Source organism: Fundulus heteroclitus, unplaced genomic scaffold (genome assembly GCF_011125445.2).
Source record: "Fundulus heteroclitus isolate FHET01 unplaced genomic scaffold, MU-UCD_Fhet_4.1 scaffold_82, whole genome shotgun sequence".
NCBI lineage: Eukaryota > Metazoa > Chordata > Actinopteri > Cyprinodontiformes > Fundulidae > Fundulus > Fundulus heteroclitus.
This window is the reverse complement of record NW_023397274.1, coordinates 1,062,145-1,076,723: the sequence shown is the minus strand read 5'-3', so window position 1 is coordinate 1,076,723 and position 14,579 is coordinate 1,062,145. Positions and strand designations below refer to the sequence as shown.

Here is a 14,579-nt window from a genome sequence, read left to right as displayed (position 1 = left end):
AAATTCCTGAATTTTGCTGGTACTAAGCATAATTTAATAAACTCTGATCCAACCGATAAACTGAAATTATATCACTGATCTCTAATTGACCCGGACGATAATTCAATGACAATAGATATTGATCGATAAACGTGTGGTGCGATTGAAAAAAAAAAGGGTTAATAAAAAGTTAAATAGAAGAACAGTTTTCCTTCCTTTTGCATTGTAGGCTATGGTGTAGGTTAATACTACAGTCATTACATTCTCCCAACCAATCACAAATGCAGACCCTGGAATGCTCCGCCCCCTTCAGAGAGTTCAGAGAGCACACATTCTGTATTCTTGTAGCTGGGAAGTTGCTTTGGTAGTGGGTTGAGTTGGAATTCAGTGTTCTTTATCTAAAAATAGGTCGTTGAGCAACAGCCTAAAATGGCCAGGACTGCACTTTAATATATGTTTTAATTGTTTTGATATTTATTGACATCGACCAATATGATTTCTATTTTATCAATATGATTTTTTTCTATATCGTCCAGCCCTAATCTCTAATAGGTAAAAAAAAAAACTAACAAAAGTATGTCAAGTTTATTTATGAAGCACTTTTCAGTAACAAGATGATTCAAAGTGCCGTAGTCGTGTGTTTACGAATATTGGGTGCACTTGGAAGAAAGAATACTTCTTGAGAAGATAAAACTGCAAATAATACTGAAATGAAATTAACAAATATCTAACATATTAGCTGCATTATTAAATACTTCATCAGTTAAATGTTGAACGCTCTCTTGTCCAGAGTCCACTGTCACAAACCTTGCGGTTGGGTGAAAAACTGCTTACTCGTAGCCCGCTCGCATTCATCACCCTGCTAGCTGCAACACTCTCTTCCTTCCCGTGCGACGGTAAACCCACTTTAAGCGTATTTCCGCTGGAGATGGAAGAACGTGCCGTTAAATGTTACGTGACCAAAAATAGCATGCCTCTGCGATTTGGAAATTGTGCTTCTTTTAAAATCGTGATCATAATGCAAATGCAATTTGGTGAATTACACTGCAAAAATGGATCTAAAAATAAGTAAAACGTTCCTAAAATGTGTGTTTTTCTCCTAGATTTGAGCAGGTGAATAATATCTGCCAATGGAATAAGTATTTCGACCCCCAAAATAAGATAATTAGACATCCTGCACTTGAAATAAGAAGATTGTTCCTATTTTAAGTGCAAAAATCTTATTCCACTGGCAGATCATCTTATTTACCTGCTGAAATCAAGGACAGATACACTCATTTTAAGAAAATATTAATCATTTTTGGTTCCGTTTTTGCAGTAAACCGTTTCTGTCTTGTTCTGGAGACGTTTTGGATCGTTGTCCCATTATGATCCCGTACATGTGGTGCTTTCCCATATATTCATGATTTGTAGCGTTTGTTACTGGGATGTAGTTTGATAATGGTGTTCCCTGTGAAAGTAACAGATATTGTATGAATGTTGTTAGGGGACCCTGTACATTGTACAAAAAAAAAAAAAAAAAAAAACAGTGAAAAATTACACAAAAAAATTTGTTTTTGTAAAATTCACTATCTTAATGATGATTCTGTTTATTAAGAGAAATGTTTATTCACATTTTTAACAACAAAATTAAAAGAAAAGCAGCAAAATGCTGGCTATTGAGGCCTATCGGGGTAAGAGCATTTATTCTAATGAGATCAAAGCTTAATCCGCCTTTTGTTTACAGAGAGAGCAAATAAGCGAAAGCACAGTATGATCAGTAAGAGGTCCAAATACGCTGAGGAGGCAGATGACACGGATGAGACAGAGGATGACGAAGAAGAGTCTGCGTCTGAAGATGAGTGTGAGTATTGGATGCCAAAGTCTGTCAACATCTGCTCACACCTTCCTATAGACGTATGTGCAAACTGCAGTGCTGTCCCCAGCTGTGAAGGATAATATAGGCACATTTAAAACAAAGTAAGAGCTGGAAATCTTTTGATCTTTGTCTCTGTTGGTGTTTTAGCTCCAAGAAAGAGGAAAAAGAAAGACCACGACAAGGCGTGGAAGTTCGAAAAGAAGTCCGGCTCTAAGGACCCCCGGCGAGGTGGAGGTTTCCATAACTCTCGGCGGGGTCATCGGGATTGGAGCGGCAGCGACGACTCAGATTCAGGCTCCCCTCCACCGAACCTGAACGACGGTGACACCTTTCTTACATTAAACAGAATGAAAGATCTGCAGATCCGGTCAACTGTCTTTATTTTATCACCCTTCTTGACGTTAAGTGCGTGAAAATATGGAAATAATAGAAAAAAAAACAACTTCAGATCGATTTGAAAGATTTGTGTTAATAGATAGTAAATGTCCCTCAAAGTGGTAAAATATATTATCGGGATTCATCATTTGAATGCATGGCCACATAAATATCCCCAATCCACCCTATATTGCTTGCAAACAGTCCTAAAAGGGAACTCAAAGTAAGTAAAATGTTCTTGAAATGAGTGTATTTTTCCTTGATTTGAGCAGGTAAATACGACTATTTGCCAATGGAATAAGATTTTTTCACTTAAAATAAGAACAATTCATCTCCATCCTCTTATTTCAAGTGCAGGATGTGAAATTATCTTATTTTAGGGGTAAAAAATACCCATCGCATTGGCAAATAGTCTTATTTAGCTGTTCAAATCAAGGAAAAATACTCGTTTTAAGAAACTTTTACTTACTTTTAGTTCCCTTTTTGCATTGAGACAGATTAATATTGCCATGACGCAGTTTATTAATAACCTATATAATTTGAATGTGGATGTGAGCTTTGTTTGGGCCAGTCGTCACTAAAATAGCCTCCTAAAAATAAGTACAATTTTCTTTAATTAATTAATGTATTGGTCCTCGATTTGAGCAGGTAAATAGGATTTTTTGCCAATGGGATGAGTATTTTTACCCCTAAAATAAGTCAATTGGATATACTGCACTTGAAATAAGATGATGGAGATGAATTGTTCCTATTTTAAGTGTAAAAATCTTTTTCCACTGGCAAATAATGTTATTTACCTACTCAAATCAAAGAAAAATACTCTAATTTCAAGCAATATTTTCTTATTTTTAGTTCTATTTTTGCAGTGTATGCACAAATGTTCATACGCAAAGGTCACACGTAGTAGGTAATCTTTAATCTGATTTATGTTTAGAGGTGGTTGCAGTCCATTTTAATTAAATTCTGACACTTATGAGGTGTTTTTTATTTTTTTTTAACTTGTGGCTCATAAATTAAAGGCGTTTGTTTTTCTTTCTTTTTTTTCACCTAGTTGTCCGAAAAATGAAGAAGCAGAAAAGCAGGATGGCGTACGATTCCAAGCTGACGACAGAGGGTATCCGTTTCGTTACTCGTCTGTTTTTTTGGTTTTCTTTTGCTGTGTTTTTTTACAATAATACATTTATGTTTACTAATTGTTTACAAAAAAACTTACAGAGAAGATGGACTCCTCCACATATAAGAGGTTTGTAACCCACGTGGACAACATTCTTGAGAGCGTCGAGGACGTGGACGTCACCGCAGCAGGTACGCAGGACGCCTTGCTCCGTTTGCAAGCTGACCGGGGCCTCTTATAAGAGTGTGGAGCTGAGAAATGTATTTTGTTTCCACAAACAGAAGATGATGAGATACCTCAGGAGCTGTTGCTCGGAAAGCAGCAATTAAACGAGCTCGGCAGCGACTCCGCCAAGATCAAAGCAATGGGCATCTTTAACAAGGTAAATAGAGCCTGTTTTTGCAGCGTGGCTACGCCGAGGCTTACCACTTGTTTTCCGCTGTTAAAAAAGAAAAAAACGCTAAACGAGTCGTTTCGGTTCACAGTTCTCTTGTAGTAAACTGGTGAAAGTGATGAACATATTGGAGAAGAACATTCAGGACAGCGTCACACTTTCCACCTTGATGAGTCACGTAAGTAGCGTCAATAAGCGCTTCGCAAGTTGATAGCGGTCCTTTTTTTTTGCACAACGATCCTCCTGCGCTGAATCTCCAGGATAACGACTCGATGGACGAGGAGCGTCTGTGGCGTGACCTGATCATGGAGCGAGTGATCAAGTCCGCAGACGCCTGTCTGACGGCGCTCAACATAATGACGTCCCCGCACATGCCCAAGGCTGTCTACATCGAGGACGTGATCGAGAGGGTGCTGCAGTTCACCAAGTTCCACCTGCAAAACACGCTGTACCCTCAGTACGACCGCTCCTACAGAGCAGATCGCCTCGGAGGTCAGCAGCAGCAGCAGCAGCAGCGTTCTCTTTTTATATGCTTTACAGTTTGTTGAGTCAGTAGTGTACCAGCTATTGGACAGTGTTTAGGATCCCATTATAGAGGGCTCTGAGAAAGTGTTTGACCTCTGCAGATTTTTTTCTGTGTTGTTTTTGTTTCCCCCCTTGCACTTGGATGTTTCAGATTATCAAACAGATTTTCATATCAGACTAAGGTAACCAGAGCAAATTCAGGATGATTTCAGTAATTACAGATAAGAAGTGATGCAAACCAGCGTGGCACTTTGTGAAGATATAATGTTCAATTCACACTTGTGCTTAAGCATAACTTTTCATTTAAAACAAATCCATCTATCCATCCATTTGTTCATCCATCCATCATCTATCCATCCACCCATCCATCCATCCATCCATCCATCCATCCATCCTCCTGTCTATCCATCCGTCTATCCACCCACCCATCATCTATCCATCCATCTATCCTCTCGTCCGTCTGTCCATCCATCCATCCATCCATCCATCCATCCATCCATCCATCCATCCATCCATCCATCCATCCATCCATCCATCCATCCATCATCTATCCTTCCATCCATTTTGCCACCCATCCTTCCGTCCATCGATCCATCCTCTTGTATATCCATCCATCTGTCTGTCTATCCATCCATCCATCCATCCTCTATCCATTCATCCATCCTCCCGTCCCTCCATCCATCCTGTCTATCCATCCAGATTCTATCCATTCATCATCTATCCATGCACCCATCCTCCCGTCCATCCATCCATCCATCTGTCTGTCTATCCATCCATCCTCTATCCTTCCATCCATTCAGCCACCCATCCATCCATCCATCCATCATCTATCCTTCCATCCATTTTGCCACCCATCCTTCCGTCCATCGATCCATCCTCCTGTATATCCATCCATCATCCATCCATCCATTCAGCCACCCATCCATCCATCCATCCATCCATCCATCCATCCATCCATCCATCCATCCATCCATCCATCCATCCATCCATCCATCCATCCATCTGTCTGTCTATCCATCCATCATCCATCCATCCATTCAGCCACCCATCCATCCATCCATCCATCCATCCATCCATCCATCCATCCATCCATCCATCCATCCATCCATCCATCTGTCTGTCTATCCATCCATCATACATCCATCCATCCTCTACCCATTCATCCATCCTCCTGTCTATCCAGAATCTATCCATTCATCCATCCATCCATCCATCCATCCATCCATCCATCCATCCATCCATCCATCCATCCATCCATCATCTATCCATCCATCCATCCATCCATCCATCCATCCATCCATCCATCCATCCATCCATCCACCCAGTCTGCAGTTTTTGTAGGTTTTGAAAAGCAGTTTTAAAACCTGATCTTAATCGGAGGTTTTCCAGGGAACCTTTGGATTTATACTAGTTCTGAAGACAAAATTTTGAGAACAGTTTTGGGATTTGTTGATGAAAGATTTGTAGGAACCCAGAAATACACATGCAAGGCGTTGTTTAAGTCACACGAGTTATTGTTGAAAGCCTCACAAATTCGCTCATATTCCAGCTGTTCTCTGTAATCAGCTCCTACTTAATGTCTACCGTTGCCATCCAGGTGCATCACACACTTCAAAGTCCAAGAGAACCAAATCTTCTGGCCACAAACAGAAAGTGGTCGTCGCGCTCTACAACAAAGTTTGCGATATAATCAGCGCCATCTCAGAGCTCCTTGAAATCCAGCTGCTCACCGACACCACAATTCTCCAGGTGTGATTTGGAGTCTTCCCGTCTGTCATGGCCTCGTGTCACATTTTACCGGTTAGCTCTTTCATCCCTGACTGCTTTCTGCCTTCGATGTTTCAGGTGTCGAGCCTTGGAATTACGCCTTTCTTTGTGGAGAATGTCAATGAACTGCAGTTATGTGCCATCTCCATTGTGACGGCAGTAAGTTGACTCTCAACGGGTCTGCAATAAATCTGTGTTTTTTTTTTTGTTTTTAGCTGAACAATTGTTACGTCTCTGCAGGTTTTCTCTCGCTACGAGAAGCACAGGCAGCTCATCCTTGAAGAGATTTTCACGTCTCTCGCCAGACTTCCCACAAGTAAACGTGGTCTCAGGAATTTTAGGTTAGCGCGATGATAAAAAATTTAACATAGTGGCCACTTGGATGCTTTGTAAGCCTCGATTTCACAATGTTTTTCTGTTTTTTTTTTTTTTAGGTTAAACACCAGTGATTCAGACGGACCCCCGCTGTACATCCAGATGGTCTCGGCTCTCGTTCTTCAACTCATTCAGTGCGTCGTCAATTTTCCGTCTGCAAAAGAGACAGACGAGGAACCTAAAAAGAAGGTAGCCACAAAGAAGCAACCCTGGTTGGTTTGCAGTTTCTTGCCGAACGGCGGACTCGACTCAGGAGTTGGTTCACATATCGGGTTGTGTTTCCCAGGTGGATAAGGATGTCCTCATAAGCAACTCTTATGAAACCGCCATGAGGACGGGACAGAACTTTCTCTCTGTGTTTCTCAAGAAGTAAGGCATTCATTTCTGCTTTAACTCTAGAACCTTAAAAATAAAATCTCCCTGCTCTCAAATCTTTGCACTTGACAACCCCAGACGACACTCTTTATTCTAACTCTGCCCACTCTGTACGCTTCAATATTAATATATGGTGGCTGCAAAACTATTCATACCCCTTGAACCGTGTCCTGTTGAGTCACACTGCAGCTACACACTGGTATGCATTTTATTGGCAGTTTATGCAATAAAACTAAAATAATATGGGTCTTAATTTTGAATTGGAAGGGAAAAAAAAACAAGAGAGGTCAAACAAGCAAGCCTCTGTTATAAGAAAAATCGACAAGAGACCAAACTTTTTGGCTCGCCTGCAGAAATGTGTCCCAGAAGCTAATTCTGCGCCTCACCCTGAACACACTTACCTGACTCTAGCCAAATGGATTTCGCTCCGCCTAGCTCCACTCATCCATCTAGGACAGATTCATAATAATGTCCTTCTTTGAAGGCTGGGTCTTATCAAAAATCCTTGCATATGATTGGATAAGCCACTTGTCTGTCATCTTTATGGACGTGCTATTTCAACCACTCACACCGAAGCTAACCCGTGACGCTGATGAGAGCGACGCAGGAAAAAACAAAACTTTTTTTTTTAAATGTGTTTGCGGCTCTAGTGGCACGTGTTTTATTGACAGTGAGCTGACAGGAAGAGGGGGGAAGACAGGCGGCAAAGCACCGCAGGTCGGAGTCGATCCCGGGCCGACCGCGTCGAGGACTAAAGGCCTCCTAACATGGTTCGCGCTAACCGCTCCGCCACGGGGCGCCCCCCGAAAAACAAAACTTGCCAAATCCGGTCGGGAGAAGGGCGAAAACATGGTTTCCACCAACAAAAGCCTTCAGAGCCGTTCTCTGATGTTCTTTTAATGAAACAATATTAGGTAGATTGGACAACATGGAAGAAATAGCAGCATCAATGTTAACGCTTGCTTCCTCCATGCGAGCCGCCATTGTTGTCTGAATCAAAACAGTCTCACGTCATGGTCGCTTCTCCACTACGTCACATCTATGAAACTCCAGCCCTGCGTCCTGATTGGCTGGACAATAAAATTGGTTGGAGAAATCACTCTCTATGGGAGAGGTCCCAGATGGATGTGAGTGAAGCTAGGCGGAGCGACATCCATATGGCTAGGGTCAGGTTAGGGGTAATCTGGCTCCTGGAATAAAATGCCATGCATGATGTTCTGTCATTATCAGCATTTCCAGCTGGCGACTCCAGCCTTTAGGACAGGGAAGCAGGTCAGAGTTGATGGGAAGACGGATGGAGCTTAATACGGGGCAGTCCTGCAGGAAAACGTTTTAGAAGCTGCAAAAGACTTACGAACAGGGCGGGGGCTGCACCTTCTAGCAAGGCCAGTCCTCAGCAAATAGCCAGAGTTGCAATGGAAGCGTTTAGACTAAAGTATATTCATGTGAACCACCTGTAAAAATCCAGCTATTCTTGCTTCGGTTTTTCTACAAAGCAAAATTTTTCCATTCTCGTTTAGCAATTTTTTTGAAAACCATCACCTTCTTTCAACTTCACAGCAATGTCACGTTTTGTGTTTGTCTATCAAATTTATCCCCAAAGGAAATACATTAAAGTTTGTGATTGTCAAGTGTCAAAAAGCCTCAAGGGGTGTGAATACTTTTGCCACCCGGTGTTCAAAAAATCTGTCTCTCTGCGTCAGATGTGGCAGTAAACAGGGGGAAGACGACTACAGGCCTCTTTTTGAGAACTTTGTCCACGACCTGCTGTCCGCTGTCAACAAACCCGAGTGGCCAGCTGCTGAGCTGCTGCTCAGTTTACTGGGCAGACTGCTGGTGAGTAGCAGGCGTCGCTCCGAAATTACCCTCACACAGCAACCCGCCTTCTTGTATAAGTGATTTATTATTTTTTTGTTCACTCCGGCACTTTTCCGACGTGTTTCCCACTCTAGGTCCACCAGTTCAGTAACAAGCAGACAGAAATGGCGCTCAGGGTGGCATCGCTCGACTACCTCGGCACCGTCGCCTCCAGCTTGCGTAAAGACTCTCTCTCCTGCAAGATGGACCAAAGAACCATCGATCGCATTCTTAAGGAGGTGGACTACACAATTAGAGGATTAAAGGATTAATACAAACAGAGTAACAGACAAACTGAAATGTTTCGGTCCGCTCATGGTGTTTTTTTTTTCTCTCCCTTCAGGTTCCTGGCAGTGATGAGGTACAGCAGCTCCAAAAGGCCTTGCTGGACTTCCTGGATGAAAACATTGATGCAGATCCATCTTTGTTGGTGAGCTTTTAAGTATTCGTACACACGGTCCTCTATCAACGAATGCTCCAGTTGGGTCAATCACACAATTAGTCAGAGCGTTCATGTCTGTATAGCAGATTTATCACAACGTGCTTTCACAGAAGCTAAAACAACCAACCCTCAGCAAACACCAAAAATTACAAAAGTCAATACCATGATGGTTTTTAGACAAATTGAACAAAATGTCATATTAGATGTATGCACTGCAAAAAAGGGAACTAAAAGTAAGCAAATTTTTCTTGAAATTAGTGTATTTGCCCTTGGTCTGAACAGGCAAGTTTAAATGATCTGCTAATAGAGTAAGATTCTTGCACTTAAAAGGAACAACTCATCGCAGTCATCTTATTTCAAGTGCAGTATATCTAATTATCTTATATTAGGGGTCAAAATACGCATTCCATTGGTCATAATCTTATATACTTGCTTAATTTAAGGACAAAAACACTAATTTCAAGAATATTTGACTTACTTTTAGTTCAATTTTTGCAGTGTGAAAGTCAGGAATTGCAATTTTTATCAGTGAGACATAAATCTAAGAAACATTAACATTTACAAAAATTCCTAATGTAATCTAAAATAATGCTAAAAGCTACATGAAAGGAAGAATACCACAACAGAAGGGGAGAAAGCAGAACAAAATAGAAATTAACTTATTTAGAATTTGACTAATTTACCCAGGTAGAGCGAATAAAATGTGTATAAAACTGAGATAAAATAACTTACAGCCAGACTAAAAACATACATTTTGAATTTATCTTTTATCAAAGATGAACAGTCTCAGCTGCTATCAGGCCTTTTGGAAATCTATTTCATCGAGTTTTCGTTGCGTAACCCAACAGAAGACATTTCAGAAGATCTGATTGGTCTAGAAAATAAGATGAGTATCTGTGTAGGTTACAGCACCAACCATAATTATATATACGCAATTATGTCTTTATGTGGCATTTGTCTGTCACTGAATGAATGTACTCCAATCAATTTTGAGTTTGAAATTTTGCTACTACAAAAAAATTCCAATTATTGATACTTTTATTTATTTATTTATTTACACATAACTACCGTGGATGCATATAATTGCGGAGGGTTTTCAAGGGTTTCCGCTTTTTTGCTCATTCCTAACGATGTTCCAAGCTTTCCATCAAGCGTGTGACATATCGTTTTAATTCAGTTTGCCAGGAACTTTTATATTGCCCAGTGGTTCAGAGACACCACAGTCGAGGTGGAGAAGGCGATGAAGTCTCAGACGGAAAACGACGATGATCCGAAGTATCGGCGACATTCCGAGGATAACGACGCAACCGGGGAGATCGTACAGACGGTCGAGGCACGGAAGAAATTCCTCCGCAAAGTCATCAAGACAACCCCCCTGAACTTCAGCTCTGTGAAGTGAGTTCCCCTGCGATAAATAGCACATACATCTCCAAATACGATTTAAAAAAAAGTATTCATCCTATTATTTGTTGCAGGGCGAGCTCTGACTCACTAGACTATGAGGACTCCTGTCTGATCGTGAGATACCTGGCCTCTATGAGGCCATTTGCGCAGAGCTTTGATATTTATTTATCACAGGTAAGGTGGTTAAGTTAAATTTTAGAATGAGTGAGACATCGCATTGTGTCACTTGCTTGATATTTTCTCCTGTTTTTTTGATGTTCTTATTCCAGATCCTGAGGGTCCTGGGAGAGAGTGCTATTGCGGTGAGAACCAAGGCCATGAAGTGTCTATCAGAGGTAGTGGCTGTGGATCCAAGTATACTGGGAAGAGTAAGTCTTTCTGTTTATTCTACGCTGTATGCTTCCTTTTCAGTAGCCGTCTTCTTTTTCTGCACCAGAGCAGATAGTCCTATACTAATCAGCCCAAACGTTAACACAGAACGACTGAGACTTGCATCTAATTGAAGCTATGAAGACTCAGATAAACAAACCTTTATGAATAAAGTGCCGCGCAAATGTTTTTTTACTATCATTTGGGTCCAATCAGCTAGACTTTCTTTCAAAGGGGCCTTGTTTATCACCTTTAATTTAGACTTTGGATGCTTTTCCATTAATTTTTCAGGTTTTTTGGGGAATCTTTTTTTTTTATGATGAAATATTGATAATATTGTTGATTTAACTGCAGAAAAATGGTGAAACTAGATCTTTTTACACGCAAATTGTAACTAGCTGCTAGTGACAAACTGCATAAAGATACATTTTAACAACGCTGCTTTATAATTGTTCTTTTTAGAGACTTGAATTAAGGATTTTATAGACCAGAGTTAACTGCCTTAACAACGAGAAAATAGTCTAAAAAAGAGGGTAAAAAATGGCAAAGTCTAAAAGATTTTTTATTTTATTTTTTTTAATTCATTTTTAAACATACAGGTACATACAATCGTACATGAGGGCTAGGGCAGGTAGCAGGAAGTCATGCAGACATTTTACTGTATGGAGTCACAAAAAGTAAACAAAGAGGAAAACTCCCAGGTGTCCGAATGATATGGAGTCACAAATATTAACTGTTACACACCTTTGGCAATAATATGATCCCATTTTCCCCAAAGTTTCTCCCCTTTCTCCTTCTTGAGCCGTATTTTAAAACTCAACATTTCCATATTGTGGATCAGGTTTATAATGTTCAAAAGAAGCTTCAGAGTGGGGGTGTCTAGGTTGGAGCCAACATTTAGTAATCGCTTTCTTGCTTGCAATCATAAATATCTTCAACAAGTCTGCGTCCCCGCCACTGAGTCCCTTAGAAGTATTCTGAGGTACATAGCAGGATATGAAAAGACCGAAGTTATACCCAGAATTTCATAGATTACTAAAATATATTTTTTTAAAGAATTTAAGAGAATCTGTTTTAAATTATCTTAAAATATTAAAAGAAGGCTTGCCTCTTTAAAAACAAAATCTAATGGAAATTTGAGTGACTTTTATGCTTAAGCTTTCTATGTGTTTTTGTGTGTAACTACACCAATCATGCAATGAAATGTAGGAGACTTTGATCTGTTCACTTAGTGCCTGATCATATAGGTCACTGGGTTGATTGTTGATGTTGAGTACAAATGACATAATTCAAGATTTATGTATAACTATATGCTTTTATTTTTTAATGTTTAAGGTGGACATGCAGCGTGGGGTGCACTGCCGTCTGATGGACAACTCAACTAGTGTCCGAGAAGCAGCTGTGGAGCTTCTTGGACGCTTCGTGCTCAGTCGACCTGAGCTCATCGAGCAGTACTATGACATGCTTATCGAAAGGATTTTGGTAATTTATTGAATTTCTATCTTTATCTTTCATTTCATTTTGATATATAGGCATCATATTCCCACTTTATATAGATTTGATGTATTGGTTTGTTACTCTGCGTTTCCAAAAAGTAATACAAAGCATTAGATGTGGATCTAAAGTGGAGCTTTGGCAAACCGTGTCCAGAAAGTTCATTTAAGGTGGAAAAGTTCAGCTGAGGTGAAAAAGCTTTTCCAACACTGCCACCTACAGGTGTAAATAGGTAACTGCAGCGATTCAGCAAGTAGTTTGGAGAATAGTTTCTCTGATCCTTGTACCATGAACCAAGGGGGGAATAAACAAGAAGATTTAGCAATAGCGGTTTTAGGGGGAAAGGAAACCAATTAAAACAATTGGACGTCACGAGGGTGTATGAATCCCAATTTGAATCAAAATTTCAATTGTTATTTTGTGTGCATTTACTATTTTTCGCACTTTCTTTCCCTATCTGCTTTCATTTGCTCTGCTCTCTCTTTTCTCAGTCTTTTCGTAATGCTCGGTCCCTCCCTCCTGTTTCAAACTCTTCTAAAAAAAAAAAAACGTACTTATCACTCAAGAGGTTAAACATAGAACAGATTTTTATACCATCAACAAAAAAGTTAAAATCTGTCAAAGGAATTTAGCTTAATTTCATATTGATGGCATTACTCGGCAGACTGTCGACAGACTCAAACGAAGTAACGAGGTGAAAAAAATCCGGTCTGATGCCAAATGTTAAACTGGAGAAGTGGAAGTTGATAAAACGTGTGACATCTCTTTTGTTTTAAGGAGCTACTTACTGAAGGTCGGTTATTTATGCTTTAAGGCAGGGGTGTCAAACTCATTTTGGTTGAGGGGCCGCATACAGCTTAATCTGATCCTAGAGGGCCACACAAGTAAACTCATTGCAAGATTAAATAGAACTAATAAAAGTGGACTTTTTGTTGATTTTTATATTAAATGAATTTCACTTTTACACAATATATTATGAATAACCCCAGCGTTTAAGAAAAGTATGTGCAATTTTAACAATACTTTTACTCAGTTAAACATTTACTTAAGTGCATCATGCATAAGAACTGATCACAGTGATTGTACAATGTTAAAAAACATTTATTCACATTTTTTGGAAATTAAAAACACTGTCCTGCATGACAAAATACATCAAACAGATAAAAATTAAGAAATTATTTAAAATCAGTTTTCCACATCTGAAGCTCAGTGCTACCATCTGCTAATTAAAACACAGCGCCCCCTGTGGGCAATATATGAACTGCAGATTTTCAATTAAACGAATTACATGTTTTTTTCAATAATTGTTTTATCATTCTCTTCCTTTTATCTCCTCTTTCTTTCACCTTTTCTTTTCTTCTTGTTCTTCCTTTCCTCTCCTACTTTCCCACTGTAGTGTCCATATCATTTGAGATATTCCCTGCATGAATCATAACAAAACTATTGACTTTCATAAATCAAGCGGAGCACTATGGCAAAAGCAGTACTGCTCCACTTGTGAAAGTCAAATCTGTTGAGCTCTTTTTGGCATTAAGACAACAATTATTATTGCCACATTGCCAGACAGGACACTGGGGAAAAAATAAAATAAAAATCATTGTTGAATAACGAAACTGCATTTAGCCACCGGGCCGAACATAGATTAATTTGAAGTTTTTCCAGGTCACATTTTCTTCAGAATTACCAGGCTTATTTTTTAACAGGGCAGTACATTTATTCTATATTCAAATATCTCTTTTGTTTTTACACAGGACACGGGAATCAGCGTGCGAAAAAGAGTCATCAAGATTCTAAGAGACATCTGCTTGGAGCTGCCGGACTTCCACAAGATAACAGAGATGTGCGTCAGGATGATCCGCAGAGTCAATGACGAGGAAGGGATCAAGGTTTGCATTTATGAAGATGTCTTTGAGCTTTATGCCAAGAGGCGCTTTTTAGGTCTTCGGATATTCAGCTCGTGTGCCTTTGCAGAAACTGGTGAATGAGACGTTCCAGAAGCTCTGGTTCTCCCCCACGCCCAGCCACGACGAAGAAGCCATGAAGAGAAAGATCCTGAACATCACAGACGTGGTCCGTACCTAATCTCGCGTCCTCCAAACAGGAACCATGTTGCCGCTGTGCTCTAACTCTCGTGATGTTTTCGTTTTTGGTTCAAGGTGTTGGCCTGCAAAGATTCGGGCTACGACTGGTTTGAGCAGCTGCTGCAAAACGTGAGTTACCCAAAATCGCTTAAAACGTCAGCAGCTTTTTT

General features: G+C 40.1%; 1 protein-coding gene across 1 annotated transcript in view; it reads left to right on the top strand.

Moving 5' to 3' along the window:
* The window catches only part of LOC105930806 (nipped-B-like protein B), a 57,360-nt gene that overhangs the window by 27,997 nt on the left and 14,784 nt on the right, over window positions 1-14,579 (top strand). The window contains exons 19-32 of the mRNA XM_036134470.1: window positions 6,091-6,171; window positions 6,253-6,353; window positions 6,447-6,576; window positions 6,674-6,756; window positions 8,466-8,598; window positions 8,715-8,858; window positions 8,963-9,049; window positions 10,239-10,456; window positions 10,537-10,639; window positions 10,735-10,833; window positions 12,170-12,316; window positions 14,080-14,214; window positions 14,300-14,398; window positions 14,485-14,538. Coding sequence (XP_035990363.1) covers window positions 6,091-6,171; window positions 6,253-6,353; window positions 6,447-6,576; window positions 6,674-6,756; window positions 8,466-8,598; window positions 8,715-8,858; window positions 8,963-9,049; window positions 10,239-10,456; window positions 10,537-10,639; window positions 10,735-10,833; window positions 12,170-12,316; window positions 14,080-14,214; window positions 14,300-14,398; window positions 14,485-14,538 — 1,614 coding nt within the window. The remainder of the gene's footprint in view (window positions 1-6,090; window positions 6,172-6,252; window positions 6,354-6,446; window positions 6,577-6,673; window positions 6,757-8,465; window positions 8,599-8,714; window positions 8,859-8,962; window positions 9,050-10,238; window positions 10,457-10,536; window positions 10,640-10,734; window positions 10,834-12,169; window positions 12,317-14,079; window positions 14,215-14,299; window positions 14,399-14,484; window positions 14,539-14,579) is intronic.